The 22,587-nt window shown below is 47.4% G+C and overlaps 1 protein-coding gene across 6 annotated transcripts in view; it reads right to left on the bottom strand.

Moving 5' to 3' along the window:
- The window catches only part of ASAP1 (ArfGAP with SH3 domain, ankyrin repeat and PH domain 1), a 314,485-nt gene that overhangs the window by 43,537 nt on the left and 248,361 nt on the right, over positions 1 to 22,587 (bottom strand). For all 6 annotated transcript variants that reach the window (XM_040494438.1, XM_040494435.1, XM_040494437.1 and 3 more), the window contains 4 exons: positions 11,349 to 11,436; positions 8,905 to 8,953; positions 3,185 to 3,348; positions 1,511 to 1,644 (listed from right to left, as the gene is read on the bottom strand). In XM_040494438.1, coding sequence (XP_040350372.1) covers positions 1,511 to 1,644; positions 3,185 to 3,348; positions 8,905 to 8,953; positions 11,349 to 11,436 — 435 coding nt within the window. The remainder of the gene's footprint in view (positions 1 to 1,510; positions 1,645 to 3,184; positions 3,349 to 8,904; positions 8,954 to 11,348; positions 11,437 to 22,587) is intronic.

Below are 22,587 nucleotides of genomic sequence, written 5' to 3' on the forward strand. Positions count from 1 at the left end.
CACACACACACACACACACACACACACACACACACACACACACACACTGAGATTGGACAGCAGGTTCTACATACGAATCTAGGTTAAATGACAGCAATAATTTTTCAAGCTCGATCACACCGCAATTTTAGGCTGAGCAGATTTATTCTTACTGGACAGAGAAGGATGTGGGATTCTCCTTTACATTTGGGGTACACATCAGGATGCTGCAGGAAGCATTTCGCTTCTGGGCTCAAGACCCTTCCAGGAGAATTTGTCCTGAAGGTCTTTTGGTCGTTTGGATAATTCGGGGGACAACGTATAGCTTAAGAAACACTCATGCTATCAGCTCTCTGGGGGGAAAATCTTGGGCTTATCACCTGGCAAGTATTTCAGACTTGGACTCTCCCTGTTTCTGGTTGTCAACTGGTTTAACTACCTTAAGGCGGGAGTGACACCACCTCCACACTAAAGAAGAATGTGTCAAGTATTAGATCGGAGCCTTTCTTCTCTAATCCTGAAGTGAGTCAGGAAGCTGAGCATTAGTATGATACTTCCTCAACCAGGGGCTCACACAACACAGACGTACCGCCATTGCTTAGCAGATGCTCAGAAAGCAAATGCTGCTGGCTGGGTGGCTAAGTGCCTCGACTTCTGGGTCCTTTTCTCCAGACAAGGCTAGTGATAAGCTAGGCTTTCAGATTTTTGAGCCCCAGGCTCCCTCAGGTTCTGCCCAAGAGCGTTCTGTACGAAGGGCCCTGTTTTGCTTCAAGCACCTTTACCCTTAGTAAAAAGACTCCCTCACAGTGCAGCCGTGTTCAAATCATGCAAGACAGGGCTTCTGACCAGAAGGCATTATGGGAGACCCCAAGCGGGCCTCCCTTCCTTTACTTGGTGTACTTACTGCAGGGACCAGCAGAGCCTGGACCCAATGAGGGCTCCTGATCTGGGTGACTCGTGACGGGAAGGACAGATTCATTCCACGTAATGAATCTCAGCACCGTCCCTTCGCACCCTATTTCTCCTCACTAGCTGAACAAGTTCGGGGTTAAGGAGCGATGGGCTTTATGGCTGTAGCTAACAGGCCACTCTCACTTCATGGGGACTTACACAAGCTTATAAGCAGTAAAAACAGAAAGACTCTTTAGGCTTTATTTTTATTCACACAGGCCACTGGGTAAAGTGATCATGTGAGTTTAACACCTAATTCCCTTTACTGCTCTTCTAGTGAGTGAATCATATAAAAACTAATTCTGAAAGAAGGCAGCTTTGAAAAAAGCCCATCCCAGAAAAAAAGAGTCAGTTTAGTTGAAGTAATTATAGAAATGCATGATTCACCAGTTCTTCAAAAAGGAAACAGAAACAGTCAACGTTACATACCACAAGATTTACATTTTAAATATCCACGCAAATTCACTAAATGCAGGAACTGGAATTCTCTGTACTCGGCAGAAACAAAAAAAAACCTCCAAAGCCACGTATTAAATATATTTACGGCAATATATATTTCCAGGCACAGGTCACTACTTACCAAGAGTTCAGAAGTTCCTAATTTGTCTAGTTCCAAAGACTGAATGCGGGAAATATGAACCCCCATTTCCCTATGGATGCCGGAACATTCTATACAGGTCAAAATGCCCAAGTTTGTTGAAAGCCAGGTGGGTTCTGTGTGGAAAGAACATTTTGAAGACAATGAAACAAACATGATACCTACTTTTAGTGTGCCAACTACAAAGGAAGCTAGAGTAAGAGTAGTGAAACTTGTGAAGAGTTAAAAGGGAAAGATTTAAAGGGAAGAAATGGATGCTTGTGGTTTAGCCTAGGGGCTAACATGAAGCTTACCAGCCTGTCAGAGAGCAAAACGGCTAAGAGACATTCTAAAGAATTTTCTTTCAACCCTAAATTGAAAACAAAATTAAGTTCTTTATTCTCGTGAAAATGTGAGGAAGCCTTGTCCTGTGAGGCACACGAAACATCCTGGGGAGAGGCACTCTCGCACCACCCGCGTCATCCTCGCCAGTGACGGACGCGGTTCCACAGGTGTGGTTAACCTCCCAGTTACGACACGCATTAACCCATCCCCCTGGTGATAAGACGACCGTAAATACTGAACGTCAGAGGCTGCTTTCACAGACCTCAGCTGTTCCTATGATCCTCAAGGGCCCCACAACAGGGGGAATACGGATTTCCACGTTACTAAAACTTACAGGGTTCGTGCTCTGTGGTAAGCTTCCTTCTGAGTGGTCAGTACCCGGGTACTTATGACTCCTCTGCCATATCCTCGCACACACAGCGTGAGTCACTATCACACATGCACATGAACACAGCAGAAACTGGGAGACTGGTCTCTGAGGTGCTCATGGTGTGTTGTGTAGAGGCCATTTTCATATGGAAAACAATGAGAAAGCGTATCATACGCTTGGGCGTATCACACATGTTTGCAACCATGTTCTGATCCCTACTAGATGGGCGAGCCTGGGAGGTAGGTCACTTAACTTCTTGGAGTCCCCTCGTGTTCCCATCTGTAAGACGGTGATGATGCTAGTATCCTGCTCACAGAGCAGCTGTGAGCATTCAGCAAGAGAATATAAGCTAAAACACAACCAGCAGAGTCCTTATCACAATGTTAGCACTGAAGTCATGTCAGCTACCGTCAATACCTACAGAATATAGATGGTCCTTGAAAACAGAAGTTTGGAGGAAGGTGACACCCATGTGACATAGAGGTTGGGGAGGTTCCCCGGAGCGCAGAAAGGAAGGAAAGAAAGGTATAATGTGTCGGACGATTTCATTAAGTCCTCATAACAACTGAGGTTTACTGTCCCATCTTGGGACGAAGAAACTGAAGATCAGAACAGTAAAGGCACTCGGCATGAGGATGTCCACACTGTTGAGTGGCAGGCCGGTGATTCAAAACCAGGATGATGGACTCCATGTCTGGTGCTCTCTCCATAGTTCCACAGTGCTCACTTAACCAGTAGCATTTGGGCAGGTGACCATTTGGGGAGAGCAGGTGGGAGTTTTCCAAGCTAAGCAAATGGCATGCATCAAAGCGGCTCAGAATTGGGACCATTCGAGTTGGAAATACATGGTGGGCGTGTGTCTGTGCCCATGAGGAGACAAGGACTTAAATAGCGAGCTCATTTTTATTCTACAGGGGGAGAAAGACTGCGTAACAAGCCGGCTCAAGTTTGGGGGCAAATACCTGACGAGCCACAATCGCAGCAGACGTCATTCCCGGGGAGCCGCTGGACGTCCTCAATGATGGCTTTCGTCAGGTCTTCCAGGCTGTTCTCTCCCGTGCTCTGCTCTCCACGGAAGGCCATGGTCAGGGCCTCTTCTTTGCTATTTGTCAATACGGAGATCCATCTGTTGTCGAAAGAAAGAAGAAGGAGACTTAAGAGTGTGGCCGCCGTCTCCTCCTTCCACTGGAAAAAATTTATTTCCGTCAAGAGCTTCCAAAAGAGAATCCGCCCACCCCCCACAGCAATACAGTGAGGAAAAATGAAAGAAATTAAACCCAAAGGGAAGAGAAAGTTAAGAGAACGCAAAGCAACATGCTGGAGAAACCGAGAGACACGAGAGGAGTGGATGAAATGCAAGATCAACACAACGGAGGGCTTGCACGGACGACACGGTACGTGCGTTTCCATCTGGACAGAATGAAGAGGGCCCTGTGTGGGGCCAACCCAATGTGAGGATGAGAAAGAACTGGTGACAAGTGGACACGAGGCAAGAAAGAGTTTTGCAAAAGGCACCTGTGCTCTGGAAGTCCACTGTCGGGGAGGAAACTTAGAAATTGATTTTTTTTAATGTTTATTATTTATTTTTGAGAGAGAGAAGGAAAGCATGATCTGGGAAGGACAGACAGAGGGGGACAGAGGATCCGAAGCAGGCTCCGCGCTGACAGCAGAGAGCCCAACTCAGAGTTCAAATCCACAAACTGTGAGATCATGACCTAAGCCTAAGTCAGATGCTCGACCGATTGAGAGACCCAGGCACCCCCGAAATTAATTGATTTTCATTTTATTTTTTTAGAGAGAGAGCGAGCAAAAGCGGGGGAGAGGGGCAGAGACAGAGAGATAAAGAGAGACAGAATCCCAGGCAGGCTCCACACTCAGCGCGGAAACTGCTGTGGAGCTCAATCCCATGACCCCGGGATCATGACCGGAGCTGAAATCAAGAGTTGGACACTCAACCGACTGAGCCACCTAGGTGCCCCCAATACCTTTTAAATTAAAGGACATTTTCTCTATCGTTTAGTTTCAAGTTAAAGACTAGAAATTGTTTTCTGAAAAATAATGCAAAACACTGGGCTCAACAACGTGTTAATCAGCGGCACTGGGTGACTGGAGTTTGCACCGTGTCTGCAGAATCTCTGTTTTGCTTTCCTTAAGCGTCGTGATGTTCCGGTTATCTGAAATGCCAGTGTCTACTGTGTGCCGAGGACTGAGGATTTCTGAGATGTAGTCCTCCAGCAAACCTCTGCGTTGAGGGTGACAATATCTTAGAGATGAGGTCGCAGAAGCCCGGAGAGGTTTAGGGGCTCACGAGGTCCTCCAGCAGAGACATGCCTGCTGACCCCCCCTCCTTCCCAGTGTTCCTTCGTCACACCACGCGTGCCTCCTCACTCAAGAGATCAGGACAAGTAAAGAAACAGAGGAGGTGGTAGTGACAAGTAGAAAATATGTATTTTAAGAGCAATGCATTTTCTGGAAGGATAATTCAAATTTGGTGGAACAGACTATGTCTCAAAGGGTCAAGAACCAAAGCAGCTATTTCCGACAATTAAAAAAATAAACTTTTTAAATTATTGTAAAGTAACAGGCATACCAAAAAGTGCAAGACAGAAAATAATGCACAGTTGTGTTCTAAGACTCTAAAGTTGCTTTGAGTTTACAGGATTAATAATGTTGGCGCTGTACCAGAAGCTTTACACATTTTATCTGGAGTCTCAAAGCCTCCGAGCAAAGTCTGTGATCCCCGTCTTTACTGACAAGAAGACTGAGGTGGGTCACACCCGTGAGAATGGCTAAAATGAACAACCCAGGCAACAACGGATGCTGGCGAGGATGTGGAGAAACAGGAACCCTTTTGCACTGCTGGTGGGAACGCAAACCAGTGCAGCCACTCTGGAAAACAGTGTGGAGGTTCCTCAAAAAATTAAAAAGAGAACCACCCTACGACCCAGCAATGGCACTACTAGGTATTTACCCAAAGGATACAAAAACGCTGATTTGAAGGGCACGCCCATCCTGATGTTTAAAACAGCGCTGTCAACAGTAGCCAAAGTATGGAAAGAGCCCAAATATCCATCGACTGATGAATGGATGAGGAAGATGTGGTGTATATACACATACAAGGGGATGTTACTCGGCAACTTAAAAGAATGAAATCTTGCCATTTGCAGCAATGTGGAGGGAACCAGTGTTTTATGCTAAGTGAAATAAGTCAATCAGAGAAATTCAGATATCATAGGATTTCACTCATATGTGGAATTTGAGAAACTCAACAGATGAACACAGGGAAAGGGAAGGCAAAATAAGATGAAAACAGAGAGGGGGGAAAACCAGAAGAGACTGTTAAATATAGAGAACAAACTGAGGGCTGCTGGAGGGGAGGTGGGGGGCATGGGCTAGATGGGTGATGGGCATTACGGAGGGCGCTTGTTGGGATAAGCACTGGGTTTCCCATGTAGGAGATGAATCACTGTGTTCTACTCCTGAAGCCAAGACTACACTGTCTGTTAACTAACTTGAATTTAAACAAACAAACAAACAAACAAACAAACAAACAATAAACAATCTTTGTAAAAAAAAGAAAGAAAGAAAGAAGACTGAGGGGCTGATCAGGCTCAAGGTCAAACGGCCACTAGGGGGCGAAGGCTGGACCAGAAGTCCTCAGCCTGACTTGAAACAGACAGGGAGCTGCTTTCTCTGGTGCCCACCTCCTCCCTCGGTGAGAATGCAGCTCTACGTTTAATTTCCCCGGGCACTTTCCATGAGAAAGAAACTCGAGGGTGCAGCCAAACTGTTTCTATGCAGCTTGCAGGTAAATGAGGACCCAAGCCCGGGGGTGTATGCTCCCTCCACCGTTACCTCCCACGTCACTCAAAGCAAAGCCCCCTTCTGCCACCTCCAGCCCCAGGGAAGGCCAAGTGCGGCACCTGCCCGATGGGCTCAGCAAGCCTTTCACTGAAGGGCGTTCGGTCTCACGGGTAAGAAGCCTATACACCTCTTTGCCCAAACTGGGGACTGAATTCTCTGGAAGTCACAGAAAAAATACAATAGTAATGGCTTGGGTTTGAGGACAAAGAAGCAGCAGATGCGTTCCCTGCCTCACATAAATCTCCCACTTGGGGGTTTGGAGAAGGGAAAAAAGGAGGAAAGAGTGAAACATGAGAAGGGGAAATAATATTCCAAGGTGGTTTTGGAATTCTGGCTAGGAAATTCTTTTTTATTTTATTTTTTATTTTTTTTTTCAACGTTTATTTATTTTTGGGACAGAGAGACACAGAGCATGAACGGGGGAGGGGCAGAGAGAGAGGGAGACACAGAACCGGAAACAGGCTCCAGGCTCTGAGCCATCAGCCCAGAGCCCGACGCGGGGCTCAAACTCACGGACCGCGAGATCGTGACCTGGCTGAAGTCGGACGCTCAACCGACTGCGCCACCCAGGCGCCCCTAGCTAGGAAATTCTTAATGGCACACGTGTCAGGAGTGCCCATACATGTGACCGCCTGCTGTACCTTTTCCAGCAGGAACCAGTGACACCTGTCACAGCCAGCGATGCTCACCTGCTCGCACCACCTTTCACTGCTACCTTCCAACAAAGGCCTTAACCAGGCACCTACTGTTGGTCCCATGTCTTAATAAAGGAGGGGGATGAAGTTCCCAGAAGTAAACCAAGCGATGCCACCCCAGTCAAGGCAAACGTGATGGTCTGGATTCCTCGACACTCTCACCTTTGAGTGACCTGTAACCCGTGACCTCTCATCACACAGTGTGGTGAACTGGGAACTGCACGGGCCAGCAGGGCCAGCATTGCAATCACATTTCTACCATTTTGTTTTGAGCCCTTAAACAAGTCACTTAACCTCACTTGATTTGTTAAATCATCTGCAAAACGGGCACAATTAAGCCAACCTTGTGACTGAAAAGATGAGCGATACCGTAGGCGAGCCCCCGCTCGCCCACAGTGAGCACCTATACTGCGGGCAAGGAGACACCCGCGGTAGGCCGAAGGACTCCCTTCCCCAACTCGCCCAGAAGACCCCTGGGCTACTGGGACTGTGACCATGGGTGCGCTGCCTTTTAGTGCCCTCGTTTTCAAAGGAGGGAGAGCAGTGTCTGCCTCCCGGGGCTGTGAGGAGTAACAGAGCCCGACACGCACGACGTGCAGGGCGATCTCGATAAATACGACGTCCGTGAGTCTGAGGGTGGAAGGCCTCCCTCCCGGCCTCTCCTGGTGTTACTTCTCGTCTAGCCGCTCTCAGCTAGCCAACCCCATGATCAGCCACATCCCTTGCTTCCTTTCTATTCCTTCCCATCGCTTCCAGGCCAGGGGAGCGTGCATGTGGAGCGCAGAGTATCTATAACCCTCTGGCACCGCCATGAGCCGTTCACACAGCTTTCCTCCTAGGAGGACATTGTCTCGGAACCACACTCCCAAGAACCCAAGGGGGTGCGTGCTCCCATGTGTGCCACAGCACACCGCCCTTCTCTTCCAGCAGAGGTCGAGTTTCTTCAGGGCAGGGGGCTCTGCCTAACTTAGCGCTATATTCTCTGTGCTTTACACAGTTTTTGGCCTGGAGCTGGCATTCAGTGAATCTTCAGATGAATGAACGGGATAAAGACTTTTCTCCTCTTCCTTAATCTCTCCTACCTTCTCTCTCAGTGCCCGCCCACCCTCCTGCCCCTTTTTGCTCTGTTTCTTCCAACTGTACATCTTTTCGACCCATTCTTTATTCTTTCTGATCCTTTATCACTTCTCCTGAAATGGGGAAAGAGTGGAATTCTTCATAGGAGGAGGAGAGCAAGGAAGGTAGAGGGAGAGAGAAAAGGAGTAAGTGTAAGGAGAAATGGGGGTGAACAGAATTCTGTGGCTCTCCAGAAATCACTAAGGAAGGAAAATAGCATTTACTGTGTGTTCCAACGGGACAGGGCTTTGAAAATGTGAATGCTACCAAAAGGTTTAACTGCCAGCTTTAACGCAAACATCCTCTCTCCCAAGCAGCTGAAGATATAATGGCCCCACACTGCTTTTTTCAGCCCTGGCAGGTGGCAGGCTACAGGAAGGAAGAGGGAATGAGGTAGCCTGGGACCAGGGAGAACATGACGAAAGGGGGTGGGGACCTGGCCGAGGCTGCATCCCTGGGTCAGGTGAGGCAGGAGCCCAACCCAGGGGTGTGTGACACCAAAGCCCGTTCCCCCCACGACACGAGGCTCCTGAGCCATGCTCACCCCCGGGAGCCACCTGCCTGTCCTGTTCCCGCAGGGCCAGGCTCTCCTGCTCCCCTCAGGTAACAGCCAAGCACCCGGCAGACTGGTTCAGCACCGGGCGACGTGCAGGCGATGTGATTAAAGGTGAGTAAGGCACGGTCCTTGCCCTGGGGAGCTCTCAGTCCGTAAAGGGCTCAGACCGAACCCGAGGCTCATCAAGAAGTGTGAGCAGGCCCAGGGGTGACGGAAGGAACAGAGCCCCTGAGTGGTGAGGCCTGAGCCGAATCCTGAAGGGAGCGTGGGAGTCCACTGAGCTCCCGGACAGAGAGCGGAGTGACAGGTGAAGGGCCACGGGTGAGACGCGAGTGTGCGGAGCCACGAGGAGAGGTTCTCGGTAATAAAAAGGAGACTTCAAGGTACGTGGTACAGGAGAGAGGTGCCTGTTCGGTTCAGGACCCCGGGCCATTATATCAGAACTACTTACGCTACATAATCCTGCTCATCCTCTGCCTGAAAGTGATACGTCCTATTATCTACAACACAAAACAGAAAAAGAGCCAGACTTTAGAAAGCAGAACACCTGCAGGTATAATGTAAATTATGAAAAGTTTCTGGAGAAAAAAAAACAACACCATAAAAGTAAAATCTTAGTATAATTTGTTTTTACACCACTTTGATTTAGCAGTTACACAATTCACTTTGTCGGTATTGTTTTTCTGAAGTGCAAGAGTAATACAATAAAATAACTGCAAATACCTGGTATCGGGCACTTTTTGTGAAAAAGAAAAACGGGCAGGGGGAGAGATCCCATGTGATCAAAGTGGATTTCAGTGACCAGCTGGTCAACTGGAGACTGCTGGCTGCCAGTTCAATATTTTACTTGTCATTTTAAATTTGCCTTTTACTGTTTCTTTTTAAAAAAAAAAAATCGTTTTCTTCAATGATCCCTAACTCACAGGGCAGCCCCTACAAGTAGGCATACATTGACCCAGGTTGCTCTCTGGCTGAATCAGGCTTCAGGGAGGTAGGGCTTCAACCCTGCTTGAGAGGCACCATCAAGCTGCTACCCGGGTAAGGAGGGAACAGCCTAACCTGGATAGTTTGGGCAAGCGTATGCAATGGACACTCTTTCTTAAAATGCAGGATTTGCTAGACTGCTTCAACATAGGTCCAACTAACCTTTCTGTACTAACCAGTCACTTGCTTCGTGACTGCTCCAGGTCAAGTACTCACACCCTGTATCTCCTTGCAGGTCAAGTACTCACACCCTGTATCTCCTTGAGAGAGAGACAGAGAATGTGTTTGTCCAAGAACACGCCATGCGTGGTTGAGCCCAAGAACCCTGGCTGAGGAATCTTGCTTTACTGCTGTGTGACCTTGGGTAAATCACTGAATGTCTCTGAGCCTCAGTTTTCTCTTCTATAAAACAGGAAATTAATAGAGCTTTTGTGAGGATCAGCCATAATGTTTATAAAGCCCCTGGCACATACCAGATGTTCGGTAACGGATGCCTATTATTAATAAGCTACAGGCTCTCAAGTCTAGGATTTCTTGGCTTTTTGGGGTCATAACTCCCACTTTTCATATTTCTTTCTCCTCAATAGTCTGAGAAATTTCTTGGTCCTAAAAATCATGGGGACTCTGAACTTTAATAGATGCTGCATAATCCAGCTTGGATCTAAAGGGTCTCACAACGGATTGAGCCTTTTGGGTTGAAACTGTTTTGGGGCTTCTATTCACACAACTCCATCAGAGGATTTCAAGGGGGCAGATAAGTGTTTCTGTGCTGTGCACACAGATTGTGCACTTGAGCTGGTGGACAGCCCCATAGGGCTCTAGAGAGAAGGGAGAATACTGAAGGTTAATATGTAGGATTTCATAATACTGGTGAGTCACTATCGGTCCTACTGTCCTCTTCCCTTATAAAGAGGTGTCCCTTCAGTGACCACGGGGGTCCGTCAGTGCAACCATGGGACCAGGGTTAAGCACAGGGAGCTGGTCTAGAGGAAAACAATCTTACCCCACTCTCTGCAAACCATGAAGATACAGGCCACAGCTTGGGGGATGGGAGGGTCTTTATGAGCCCTCATCACTGGGAAAAGCGTACTTTTCAAAACCCATGGAGTGAGAGAGTGATGGCATGCAGTGTCGTCCATTTGGGAGGTTGGAAGGCAGTTTTTCTTGGAAGCAAGATGATTTTTAAGAGTCCCGTTTTGCAGGGACAAAACTCTGGGCAGGTCCGCTGTAGGGTTATAGGGGCACACCTGCACTCCCAAGTCTATGCCAGAGATTTTTCTGTTTTTTTTTTTTTTTTTTAAACGTTTATTTATTTTGAGACAGAGAGTGAGTGAGAGCAAAGGGAGAGGCAGAGAGACAGAGGAGAGAAAATCCCAAGCAGGCTCTGTGCCGTCAGCACATCAGTGCACAGTCCAACTCAGGGCTCGATCTCACGCACCGTGAGATCATGACCTGAGCTGAGATCAAGAGTTGGACGCTTAACCAACCGAGCCACCCAGGCGCCCCATGCCAGAGATTCTTAACCACAGGTACACATCAGAATCACCTGGGACTTCTTAAAAATATTTATGTCTGGGCTTCACAGCAAAGACTGTGATTCAGCAGATCTAGGAGAGAAATAGGAATGCACTTAGAAGAATCTCTCCAAGCGCATAAAACTGTGGGCTCATGGTCAAGAACTGGTCTAGTTTAACGTACAGATCTCGATATGAATCCACTGGGGGTCAGATCTGACCCTGTTATGTCCCCCCCCCCCCCCCCCCCCCCGTGGGTGGGCTCAGTGTCAATGTAGCAACGTGCCCGTGCAGGAGCGCCAGGGGCCCTGCCTGGGAAAGCTGCTGTTTGCACGCCCGGAGATGGAGATGTATGTCAGAAGCCACACACACTGATCCGGAGAGAAAAAGGACTCACGTGATATCAGGTCAAAAGACTTCTTGTCCTCGGCGTTTGGTTTCACTTGGCAGGTGAGGAGGTTCAGCTTAGCGGGTTGCCTGTTAGACTAGAACAAGAAGTGAGGAAGTTACACGTTGCATTATCTTCCCACCTGCAGGGTCCACAGCCTGCGGGGCAGACGGGCAGCTTCATGCAGCGCGTGTGGTGAAGTTTTATTTACCCCGTTAGAATTGTGAGTCTCATTAAAGAAGGACAAAGATCTTAGGTGGCCTGACAAATGTCTTTGCAATGTACATGCATATCCTGGTGATTCATCAGAATGGAACCAGGATCATCCGCCTCCCTTTCAATGAAGAGTGGGCATGCTCCATGGAAATGCACCCTTCTGAACTTACACGTACCCGAGCACAAACAGTCGGCACTCTCCGTACTGTATCTTACTGTGAAGTGTAGAGGACTCCAAATGACCCCAGGAATCAGTCATCCCAAACCTGATGTCTCAGGTACCCACACATTTTGGTTGTAATGCAAAATTTAGTACTTCTCTCAAAAGCGCAAAGACAATTGACCTGTGAGACACTGCTTAAGGAGACATTGTTTAATGAGCTCCAAAATCTTGGAGAGAGGGAAAATATAGTAAGGATTTCATATCATTTGTCAGCAAATCTCTTGGTCACACACATCATTCATTCAGGCCCTGCAGTATTTAGAGAGTCATGCTAATTTAGGCTTTGCCTACATGGAGTCTTGTTACAGAATCACCCTGGTCAAAACTCATTCTTGCCCTCCTGTATTTGTCCAAGGTCACATGTTGGCCAACGGCTGATGCCAGATGTCTGCTTCCTGCAGAAGCTGACCAAGGAGGGAAGTGTCTGAGAGCCCCCAGGCTGGGCTTTGCTCGAACACAAGCCTGCTGAAGTAAACAATGGAACTCTAGTCCTGTATACCTGCCTCCATTCTGGTGATTCTGAAAATCCCCACACCAGGACCATTTACACCCAAGGAACTGGAGTTTTTGGGGAAAACGGAGCGGGAGAGGATAGGAAAAGGTCACACGTCAGTGACCCAATCGAAGCCCCGAACAACAGAGATGGCACATGATTAAGACAATTTCCATGACACATTACCTCTCTCATTCTTGACAGTGGACACTGGACAATTAATTTGTTTACCTTCCTGAGCTCACTGAACAATTTGTGAGATTCTCCTTCCTCTGTGATTTCAATGAGTTTAGACACAGAAATTAATGCCACTTGTCCTAAAAGATCTGTTCCAAAAGGAAGCTGTCTGGGGGAGGAAGTGACAGACCCCGAGGGACTTCATGTTGCCTGCATGTAAATTTGACTCAGGCGTGGAAACCAGCAGTGAAGTCCTTCGCAGGATGGTTCTGCCTAAGAGGAAACAGCACTTGGGAAAGGGTTCCCACACTACAGACCTGGTTGCCAAACTCAGGATGGGGAGGCAGGGGTTTGTAGGCCTGCAAATTTTTCTTAGAATGCACCTGGCTTGTGGGTTGCTAAAGGCCTCAGCCTCCAAATCCTTGGCTGCAGCCACGCCCAGGCCCAGCCCAACTGCGGAGGGAACTGTCCGTCCCACATCTCATCCTTCTGGATGTTGGTGAGATGGCTGGAGTCCCACATGAATGACGATCACATGTGACAGCCTGAACAGGTAGCGATCCCAGTTCACTGTGAGACTCTCCATAGAATACTGCGTTCCAATTTGGCATCCACATTTAAAGGATGGAGAAAAGCTTAGGAAAGACCAGGAGATGATTAAAGGAGTGGAAAATGGGCACTTTGAAGATCGGTTAAAGGCACTATTTAGTCCCAAGGAAAGAAGGCTGGGGAGGGATTTAATAACCATCCTCAAGAACATGAAAGGTTGTTATGGGGGAAGGCTGAACAGCTGTTTTCCATTTGCACGAACGAAGAAGAAATATACTCAAATTGTAGAAGATCTGAGCCAGACATAAGGAAGAACTTCCCAAGCTTAAGATGATTATGTATAATAAGAGGTTTCAGGTTTCTTACCCTAAAGTTGAGAAATCTCTTGGAAAAATTTAAGATTTTTTAAAGTCTATGTTTTCTGTTTTTGAGACAGAGAGAGCGACAGAGCGAGAGGGAGCACGCGCAAGTGCTCACAAGCAGGGGCAGAGAGAAGGAGAGACAGAATACCAAGCAGGCTCCACGCCATCAGCACACAGCCCGATGTGGGGCTCGAACTCACAAACCATGAGATCATGGCCTGAGCTGAGGTCAAGAGCTGGTCGCTTAAATGACTGTGCCACCCAGGCACCCCCAAAATTAAAAAAATTTTAAGACACCATTCACATATGAATGTAGCAGAGAATTCTCTGTAGCAGACAGTGTAGATGATTTTCTCTCCCCAAATCTATGTTACTCCAGTATTTCTGAACAACCTGACCAACAGATACAATCAAGTAACAGATACATTTTCAGAAAGAAAAAAAGTAACATTAACTGGATTCAGAAAAGTTAAACATGCCATTCACCTCTCATTTCTAAGCATGGACCACCTCCAAGTTCACTACCAGAAAGCTCCTGATGATAAGCGTTCCATACAGTGTAAGTCCTTCCATGGTTGGCCCACAACTCCAGTGATGATGGCATATGGTATTTATTCCCTCGAAATTCTGTCAAGTCTACTGCACTGACACTTGTCACATCAGCACGCACTTCATTTGACACAGGTCCATCTTGCCTACATAAAGGGTTCTTCCCCTAAATGCCAGTGAGACATCTGACAAATGACCTATTTCTCCAAATGTGAGTTTGAGGATCAAAGAACACAATTTTTCACTGGTGAAGCAGTCAACATAGCCAGTACTGAGCCCCCAAATACCAGAGCAGAGTGGTATGCTCAGCCAAAGTCCGCAGACCAAGGCCCTAGAAGGCTCAGGAATCAGTAGGGTAACCCACATTTGTATAACTTTCCAAAATTTCAAAGCACTTTCTCGACATTAGTACTAATTTATAGGTATATTGATTAAAGAAGGTATAATCTTGCTGGCATTTGGCAGACTAAAATCAAAGACTAAATGACTTGCCCTGGGCTACATCACTGGGTACAGTTTAGGAAATGCTTTCATATTGTTTAAGGAAAGGAAAGAAAAACTCAGAGCGAAGAAAGCATGTACTTATCGAGTCCTTACTGGTGAGGATTCCTACCGCACTCAGAATAAACACCACACACAGTCTGCACCTCAACTCCAATACTGCCTCCTGGCTCCTTTGGACCAGCTCCTGCCACCGTGCCTGCGGCTCCCTCTGCTGGGCAGTGAGGGCCCTGGCCTCCCTCCCGTGATGCACACACCCTGTGGCCCTCCCAGATCTCCAGGCTCTGTCCTTCCCTCCAGGGCTCTCAAAATCAGCACTTCCTCAGAGGCGGCTTTCCTGGCCTGACGACCCTCCAGCGACTTTCCATCCCCTTTACACCTGCTCTATCGTCTTCCTGTCTCTGATTACTCCTTATTTCCTTCTTTCTTCCCACTGAGGGCACACACGTTTCTATTTTGTTCACTAAAATGTGCCTGGCATACAGCAGGCACTCAATAAGCGTTTACGAAATGAATGAAAGCATTCCAGTTGCCTTACCTACACTATCTCGTGTACTCCCACCTGTGAGGGAAGCCACTAGTTTCTTATACTAAGTAACATGAAGAAACGGAGGCACAGAGACGTTAACTCATGTTCCTAAAATCTCCCGGTAAGGAGACAGCAGAGCCTGGAGCTGAAGCCCGGTCTGAAGGGACTAAAGCCCCGCTCCTCCTCCCGGCTCCACCAAGCAGCACAGGCCTGGAAAGACGCGACGCGGAATCGCTCAGGAAAGGGTAGAAGCCCCAGTGCACGACGGAACGTCTCCTTCTAAGAAGTGTAAGGGCTAGAAACAAACAGAGCGAGGGTGCCCAAGGTTCACTTCTACTTCGGTTATCTTCTCAGGTCATCGGATTCTCCCCCAGTTACTTTTGTAACTGATGAGAAATTTTAGAAGCCTATTTGATACACTTGTTCACTTATGTGGCCCAACAGTTATTAAGCCTCTGCAACATCCCAAGCATGCGAGAACCCTCGGTCTGCACCATCAAGCAGCTACGGGAAACGGACCGAGGCACGGATCTGGAATGTGTGCGGAGCCTGGGAGCGGGGGGTGGGAGTGGGGAGTCCTCCAGAGAGACAGCCTCAGCCCTGGCGAGGGCCCAGAGGGGGAATCTGAACAGGGGTGGGGTGGGGGAGGGGGGACAGTGAGGAGGAGCAGGTGCAGGCAGTGGGGGTTAAGAGGAGACCAAGGCAGAAGTGATGCCCCCTGGGGAGGTCGGGGGGAGAACTGCATTGGCGCTAAGGAGCTCACATCCGCGCCTCTGTGGCTCGGACAGTCTCCAGAAGGGAGTCATTCCAACAGTGGGCACTTAGGTTTGTATGCAGGGGCGTGGCTGCAGGAGGAAGCCGAGAAGGTAAGATGGACGAGTGATGATGGGAGCTGGAAGCAAAGCTACAGTCGTGGTACTAAGGGCTGGGGACTCAACATACAGCTAGAGAGAGAGGCTTTTAACTATTCTAGAAGTTACCTCTATAGGGTATGTGTTCTCACTCAGCCCAGGCGTCTGGATGGTGAGTGGAGGGCAGGACGCACGGTCCCTGCGGGGGGCAGGGGGAGGGTCTGCTGCTGAGCAGGGACTTTGAAAAGCTACACGTGCTTCTGTTCCAAACATCAGTCTGACATGTGTCAAAAGTGAAGACTTTGTGGCTCTGTTCCCTGAGACTCTGAGGCTTGTCCTGCAGATTTCACTTTTCATTACAAGAATGACATAAACTGGGGACACAGTGCGAAGAAGAAACTGAATGTTACCTGTTAATCTCACTTTCACACCCAGAGATGATCGTTGTTAATACACTGACTTTAACAAAACGTGTGGGTGTGTGTGAGAGAGAGAGACAGAGAGCTAGAGAGAGAGGTGTCTGTTTTTAAAAAATCATGGGTTCATTCAAGTTGTGGATACCGTTTTGCAAAGTGCTTTTTTCCCCAATTAACAGTTTACACAGATGTGTTCGTTTTATACATACACGCGGACCCGGCAAACCCACCCTTGAACGTTTCCCTCTTGGAACTACTCCAAACTGGGGAAGCTCTGCACACGTTCCATGAGCAGAAGTGATGAAGATATTCTCCCCGTGACAGAATGCACTGCCACTCAAAACGGAAAACGGCTGCTCAGCCAGGAAGCCTGTCAGCAACGTAAGCAGAAAGGGAAGGAGTCGATTCCCATGAACGTTTCTGCGTCTCCGGGAAGAAAACAAACACCACACGTTGGTCCTTAGCTTCACGTGCGCCACAGGGAAATGTTTGCGCTGGGAGTGCAAAGCTGTTCGCGCAGGCATACTTCTCGGCTAGCAGCCAACAGCTGCTGCTGGAATCAGTATCCAGAAACGAACTTCTTTCCCTCCATCATCCTGTTGACTTGCTCTGCTTCGCAAACCAGAACTGAGTATCAGCCACTCCTTGGGGGGAATAAGCCTGACCCCACCAGGCTGAGGCTGTTGCGTGAAAAGAGGTAAAATAAGAGAGCTCTCTTCACTTTCTGTGCCTGGTAACGGAGCTGTTCCGACCATTATGGCCATTGCCAACTTTTTGCTCCATAAATATTTAGACACCTACTCTGCCCTAGAGGGACACATATACTTGGCACGCAACGAATAACCACAATAACCTCTGGCAAGACATTAGGTACACAATGAACACCTACACTGCAGAGAGATCTGATCTCTTAAAATTTGAGTACATCAAAACTGCTTTTTTGAAAGTATTTTGGTTTACTTGGGGCAAGGTAACAGCATTCATTCACTGGGCACCTACACTGCTAGGTATTTTTAGAAATTGTGTTATTTAATTCTTGCAATAACCCTAGTAACTAGGTCCTGCTACTGTACCCATTTTACAGATGAGGAAATGGACGGTCAGGAAGGCAAAAAATAAAATATTTCAGAGAAAGGCAAAAGCAAAGCTGAGATTTGAACAAATTCTTTCCCAGAGCTTTTTTCATTTATCACACGGTTTCCTTGTCAAGGCAAGCCCTTGGGACGTTTGCAGAGTAAATGAGAACATGTTTCCTGCTTTTTCTTTTCTGGTTCTTCCTACCCTGGAACGGTCAGTTCCCTCACTTCCCTCAAAACCACTTAGTGTATCTGTTGAGAAATCCCACCCATTCCTGACGTGTTCCATGTTCCAAAATTACCATCTTGTGGCTACAATGAAAGCTCTCCACCCCTTTAGTGGTCCTTCTGATAGATAGCTTAGGGAAGGAGGAGGTGATCATCTCACTGAAGTAATTCCTCCTAGAATCTGTAACGACTATAGATTCCTTTCAACCCTCCCAACCACTTAAATCTTGGTGCTCACTTCCGGCTGGCAGAATGTTATGTGTGAGGAAGATATGTTTGAATATGTAGATGTTCTTGAAAAATCTCTTACTGCAGTAAGGAACCTGATGGTCTATTGTGCTGTTAGGGCTGAGAATCCCTGCATTCAGTGGGCCAAACAAAAGCTGCCTCTTCCAATCACCTCCAATGGCTCATTCGGATGCAAGCCACAGGAATTTGCATCTGAAATAAACTCTATGCTGTCGCAGCTAATCTATAACCTTGGGATTGAAATACAGTAAAAACTCCTATTCAGTGTATTAGTCAGAAGCATAAACGACCTGTAAAACATAACCAGACAGACTTCTAAACATATGTTTCATGCAACTTGAACTTGGGAAGTCCTCGGATAAACATCTTCGGTTCTGCATTTGCAACGTGGCGGAAGCCCAGAAAGATATTCCACAGACACCCCGAGTTTCAGAAATGGTGCTATTTTATACGTCCACATACCACTATCTGCACTGGAACAGCGGTTTCTTCTGCAGGTGACCATGACTATTAAGATTCAGCACCAGGGGTGCCTGGGTGGCTCAGTCGGTTAAGCTTCTGAGTCTTGATTTCAGCTCAGGTTGTGATCTCGCGTTTCGTGGGATTGAGCCCCGTGTCAGGCTCTGTGCTGACAGTGTGAAGCGTGCTTGGGATTCTCTCTTCTCCCCTTCTCTGGCCCTCCTCCTCTCACACGCTCGCTCTCTCTCTCAAAATAAATAACTAAATTTACAAAGGATTCAACAGCAGTGCTGGTGGGACCAGAGGCTACATTTTGAACTTAATTTATGAGAGTCAGCTCTGGTCTGTAAAGAAAAGGGAAGGGGTTGAGGGTGCCAGGTCACAAGGGCAGTGGGGTGAGAGCGGGCTGCTCAGGGGAAGAAAAATGGCACCACCTGAAGCGGATGGAGGGGGACACAGAATTATCAGTCAAAAGAGGGAGAGAAAAATCCCAAAAGAGGATTAAAATAGTGAGTGGTTCAAGATGTTGTTACACATTTTTTAATGGTTCTTGCTTAACTGGAACTTCTGCTACATCAACTGTAGTTTTTAAGTTTGTTCTCGAATGCTCTTTTTGTTAGTACCTGAATATATAGACAGCAACAACTTTCAAAGAATGTGTTATTTAAGCCTCCAAAAGACTCTTCAAACAGGGTAGGGAAAGCGGTGCCACTCCACTGGCTCATCTCGGGTTCCCTGAACGCGCTTCCTGGCCTCAGGACTGTGGACTGCCCTCTTCCCTCTGCTGGGACTGCTCCTCCCTAGTTTCACTGCTAACTGCTCAGAAAAGCCTTCCCTGGCCACACGAAGGCAGCTGCCCCTTCATTTTCTACCCCAGCATGCTGCTCACTTCTTAGAGCTCTGGGCCCTGGGTCACGGCAAGCTCCGAGAGGGCGCGGCCGGCCAGTTCATTCTCGGTCCTCTAGCATCCGGCCCAACGGCTGCTTGGAATCAGCGAAACAGTTTAATGAGCCAAACATTCCCATTTTACACTGGAGAAAATGGAGGCTCCAAAGGCTTATGTCACGTATCCAGGGTCCTATGGGTTGTTCAGGGGTTTGAGGCGGGGTCTCATGGGCTCCCAAGTTTGTCCTTTGACAAGTCGTTGTTGCTTCTAATCTCTTGGAGAAAGGAAAATATTCTCTTCTTGTGGTGGGGACAATATATGGAATCTGGTGGAATCCAGCATAGCCTCAGGAGGCCATAAGGGCCGATCACAGAGACCCGTTGTTAAATCCGCAGCAAGGAAGGGGGCGATCTGCTGTGCAGGCTGCCTTGTGCCTCCTGATGGCTTTCGGGTGCACCTGCCAACCCCCTGGCAGCCGAATGAACGCAGCCCCTTCGGGCTCTGGAGTGGACTGATAACAACAGTCCCTGGGAACTGTCTGTGTATCCCCAAAGCCCAAAGCAGGGAGACAGACATCAAATTCTTAGCTTTGGTGACGCTGCCCTGGAGGTGCCAGAGGTGCTGTTAACCTCTGACAGGCTGAAGAGGACAGGTACCTGAACTTGGTTCACAAAGCATCTTGGGAAGTAAGGAAGTAGCAATACAAAAAGAAAAAAGAAAAATTCCAGTAAATCAGTTTCCAATGGAGGTAGTAACACATTAGGGAAGAGTAGTAATAGCAATAATAATAACTGACTTTTTTTGAGCACTAATTCTGCCCCACAACCTGTTCCAGTTTAATCTTTACACCCACCTATGAATTAGGGACTGTTAATAGCCCCATTTTATTTAGACGGGGGAAGCCTCATAGGGATTCAGTGTCCTCTGGAATTCGAACCCAGGCAGACTAGCTCCAGGATCCAATGCTGTGACCCACCTCAGCTCCCCGAGATGGTGACAGTAACCACTAAGTTTATGAAACGTCCAGTGTGGTCCATGTGCCACAAAGCTTTAAATGCATCTGCTCCTTGAATTCTGTCAACACTGGAAGATGCGTACCGTTATTACCCTATTTCACAGATGAGGAGTAAAGTTAGGTGCAGTAACAAAAGCCACACGTGATAAGTTGCTGGAAGGGTATTTCAGTGCAGGGTGCCTCAGAAGGTTGTGCTCCCGATCCCCACCCCTTTTAACATTTATTTTTGAGAGACAGAGAGAGGCACAGCATGAACAGGGGAGGCGGAGAGAGAGAGATACAGATCTGAAGCAGGCTCCAGGCTCTGAGCGGTTTGTTAGCACAGAGCCCAACGCGAGGCTTGAACTCATGAACTGCGAGACCATGACCTGAGCTGAAGTCAGACGCTCAACCGACTGAGCCACCCAGGTGCTGCCACCCCCCACCCCTTTTAAAGAGTTCAGCCTATCGAGCACCTTCTCAAGAGGCTCAGCCTGGTCCAGTCCCACTGGTTTCTCAGGCTCTTTGAGTAAAACGCCAAACCTTCTTACTGAACATCTGTGTGATATTTTATGAAAATACTTTTAGTGTTGGCTGATTGAGAAAAAGTGACGATAAACTTAGTGACTTGTTAGGGTGTTAATCGTAAGAGCATCTGCAGGCATTTGAAAAATTGAGATTTAAAAGAAATCAGTTTTCAGATCCAGACAAATTCACAGACGCTTTGTCGTATCTTTAATATCAGGACTCCCCATTTCCTCCTTCCAGGAAACCGGACTTGTCTACTCTAAGACCCTATGATGATTCCATAAGGGGTTTCTTTCTCCAAAGAACTATTACTGAAGCCACTTTCAAAGGCCTAACAATAAGCTGGCATCTGAGAAAAGCCGATTCATATAGTAGGAAGAGCAGAGGCTTCAGGGTTTGAAAACTGGTCCAGCTGTTCACAAATGGCTAATTCTAGGCATGGGATTTAATCTTCCAGAGTCTTTGTGTCTTCTTCTATAAACTGCAGTTTCACCCAAAAGTATTCAGTGAATACTACCTGTATGTCAGGCAGTGTGCTGGGTACTGGGAGATCAAAGGTAAGACATAGTTTCCACCTCCTAAGAACTTTCCAGACCAAAGAAAAGTGAAGATGGTGGCATGTATGTCGTATAGCTAGCCTGGCATGCTTTAAGTGATCAATAAACGGCAATCACCTTTCTTGTTTCAACCCAGGATCTGAGCTGTATGTGACACTGAGGTTAATAAATCCACCACGTAAGGACTTTTGAGAAGTCAAACTTCTTATACTTTTGCAATTAATTTTTTAGGATTATTACAATAAAGTAATACTCCAACTATAATTCTTACATATTCTTTGATAGCTTTTTAAGTTATATACTAAAATGCTTAAAGTAAAAAGGATAAGAAAACAACTCAAAGATATAGAAGTTTATGTATAATAGTTTTGTGGCTGGATATAAAGTCCTTTATCCTTAAGCTTTGAGGCTGACTGAAATGTTTGCGATAGATTTCTTAGAATTGGTATTTTAAATACCACAAGCATTTTATACTTTGCTCAAAACATACTAGATGGCCCATAAATGGAAGCCACTATCCATATTACTGTAATAATGAATTCAAAGATTCTCAGTGAATCTGATTCCCATAGTGATGTACTACTTTGAGTAGTAAATAAAAAAAAAGTATGTCTTTGAACAGATACAAGAAAAGCAATGAATTTGCAGATGAGCTCCTGTAGGGCTGGCTGCCCCCTTTGCAGGCACCCCCCAAAATGCATTTTTTCCTTAATAGTAAGCTAGGGAGATGACTGGCCCCCAGAACAGATCATTCCCGAATGGTCAATCCAACAGTCCATGGCTCATCAATCTTAGTGCATACGCGACCCTCTGCTGGGTCACGTGGGTAAGTGACACCGACTGGGGGCCTTCAAGCAGTGAAATTCCCACGTGCTCAGAGGTCCCAAACAAAGCCTCCACGTTTTCTAACAAAGGTTGTTCTGTCCACTTTTCCAAAGATGACTCAATCCCACATGTTTCCCCAAGGAAACTGCTGGCCTTCGTTTTCAACTGGATTCTAAGTCATCAGCAGTGTTTGCAAAGTCAGGAGAAGTGGCCTTTCTGTAGGAGCAGGGATGGGACTACAAGTGATGTAACTGGCAGCAAAAACGTGCGGCCCAAAGCCAGTGAAAAGCAGGCAAGAGAGTAACACCAATCGGTGGGAGGGAATCTGAAGTGAGGTGGAGGAACCCACTCCCCCGCCGCCGCCCCCCGGCTGCTCTGGGCGCAGGAGAGGTGGACCCACAATTTCCCATGCTCGCAGCAGGAGAGCCTGCCTGCCGACAGACAGAATTGCCAGGACACCCGGCGAGGTGATGCTGACAGGAACGATTCCTGCTAACTGAATGCCCCCACGGAGCACATTATCAACATTTAATCTTCACTATCACTTTAGGAGTTGAATACTTTCCTCAAGGTCACACAG

This window comes from Herpailurus yagouaroundi, unplaced genomic scaffold (genome assembly GCF_014898765.1).
Source record: "Herpailurus yagouaroundi ecotype Mexico unplaced genomic scaffold, PumYag 186, whole genome shotgun sequence".
Classification (NCBI taxonomy): Eukaryota; Metazoa; Chordata; class Mammalia; order Carnivora; family Felidae; genus Herpailurus; species Herpailurus yagouaroundi.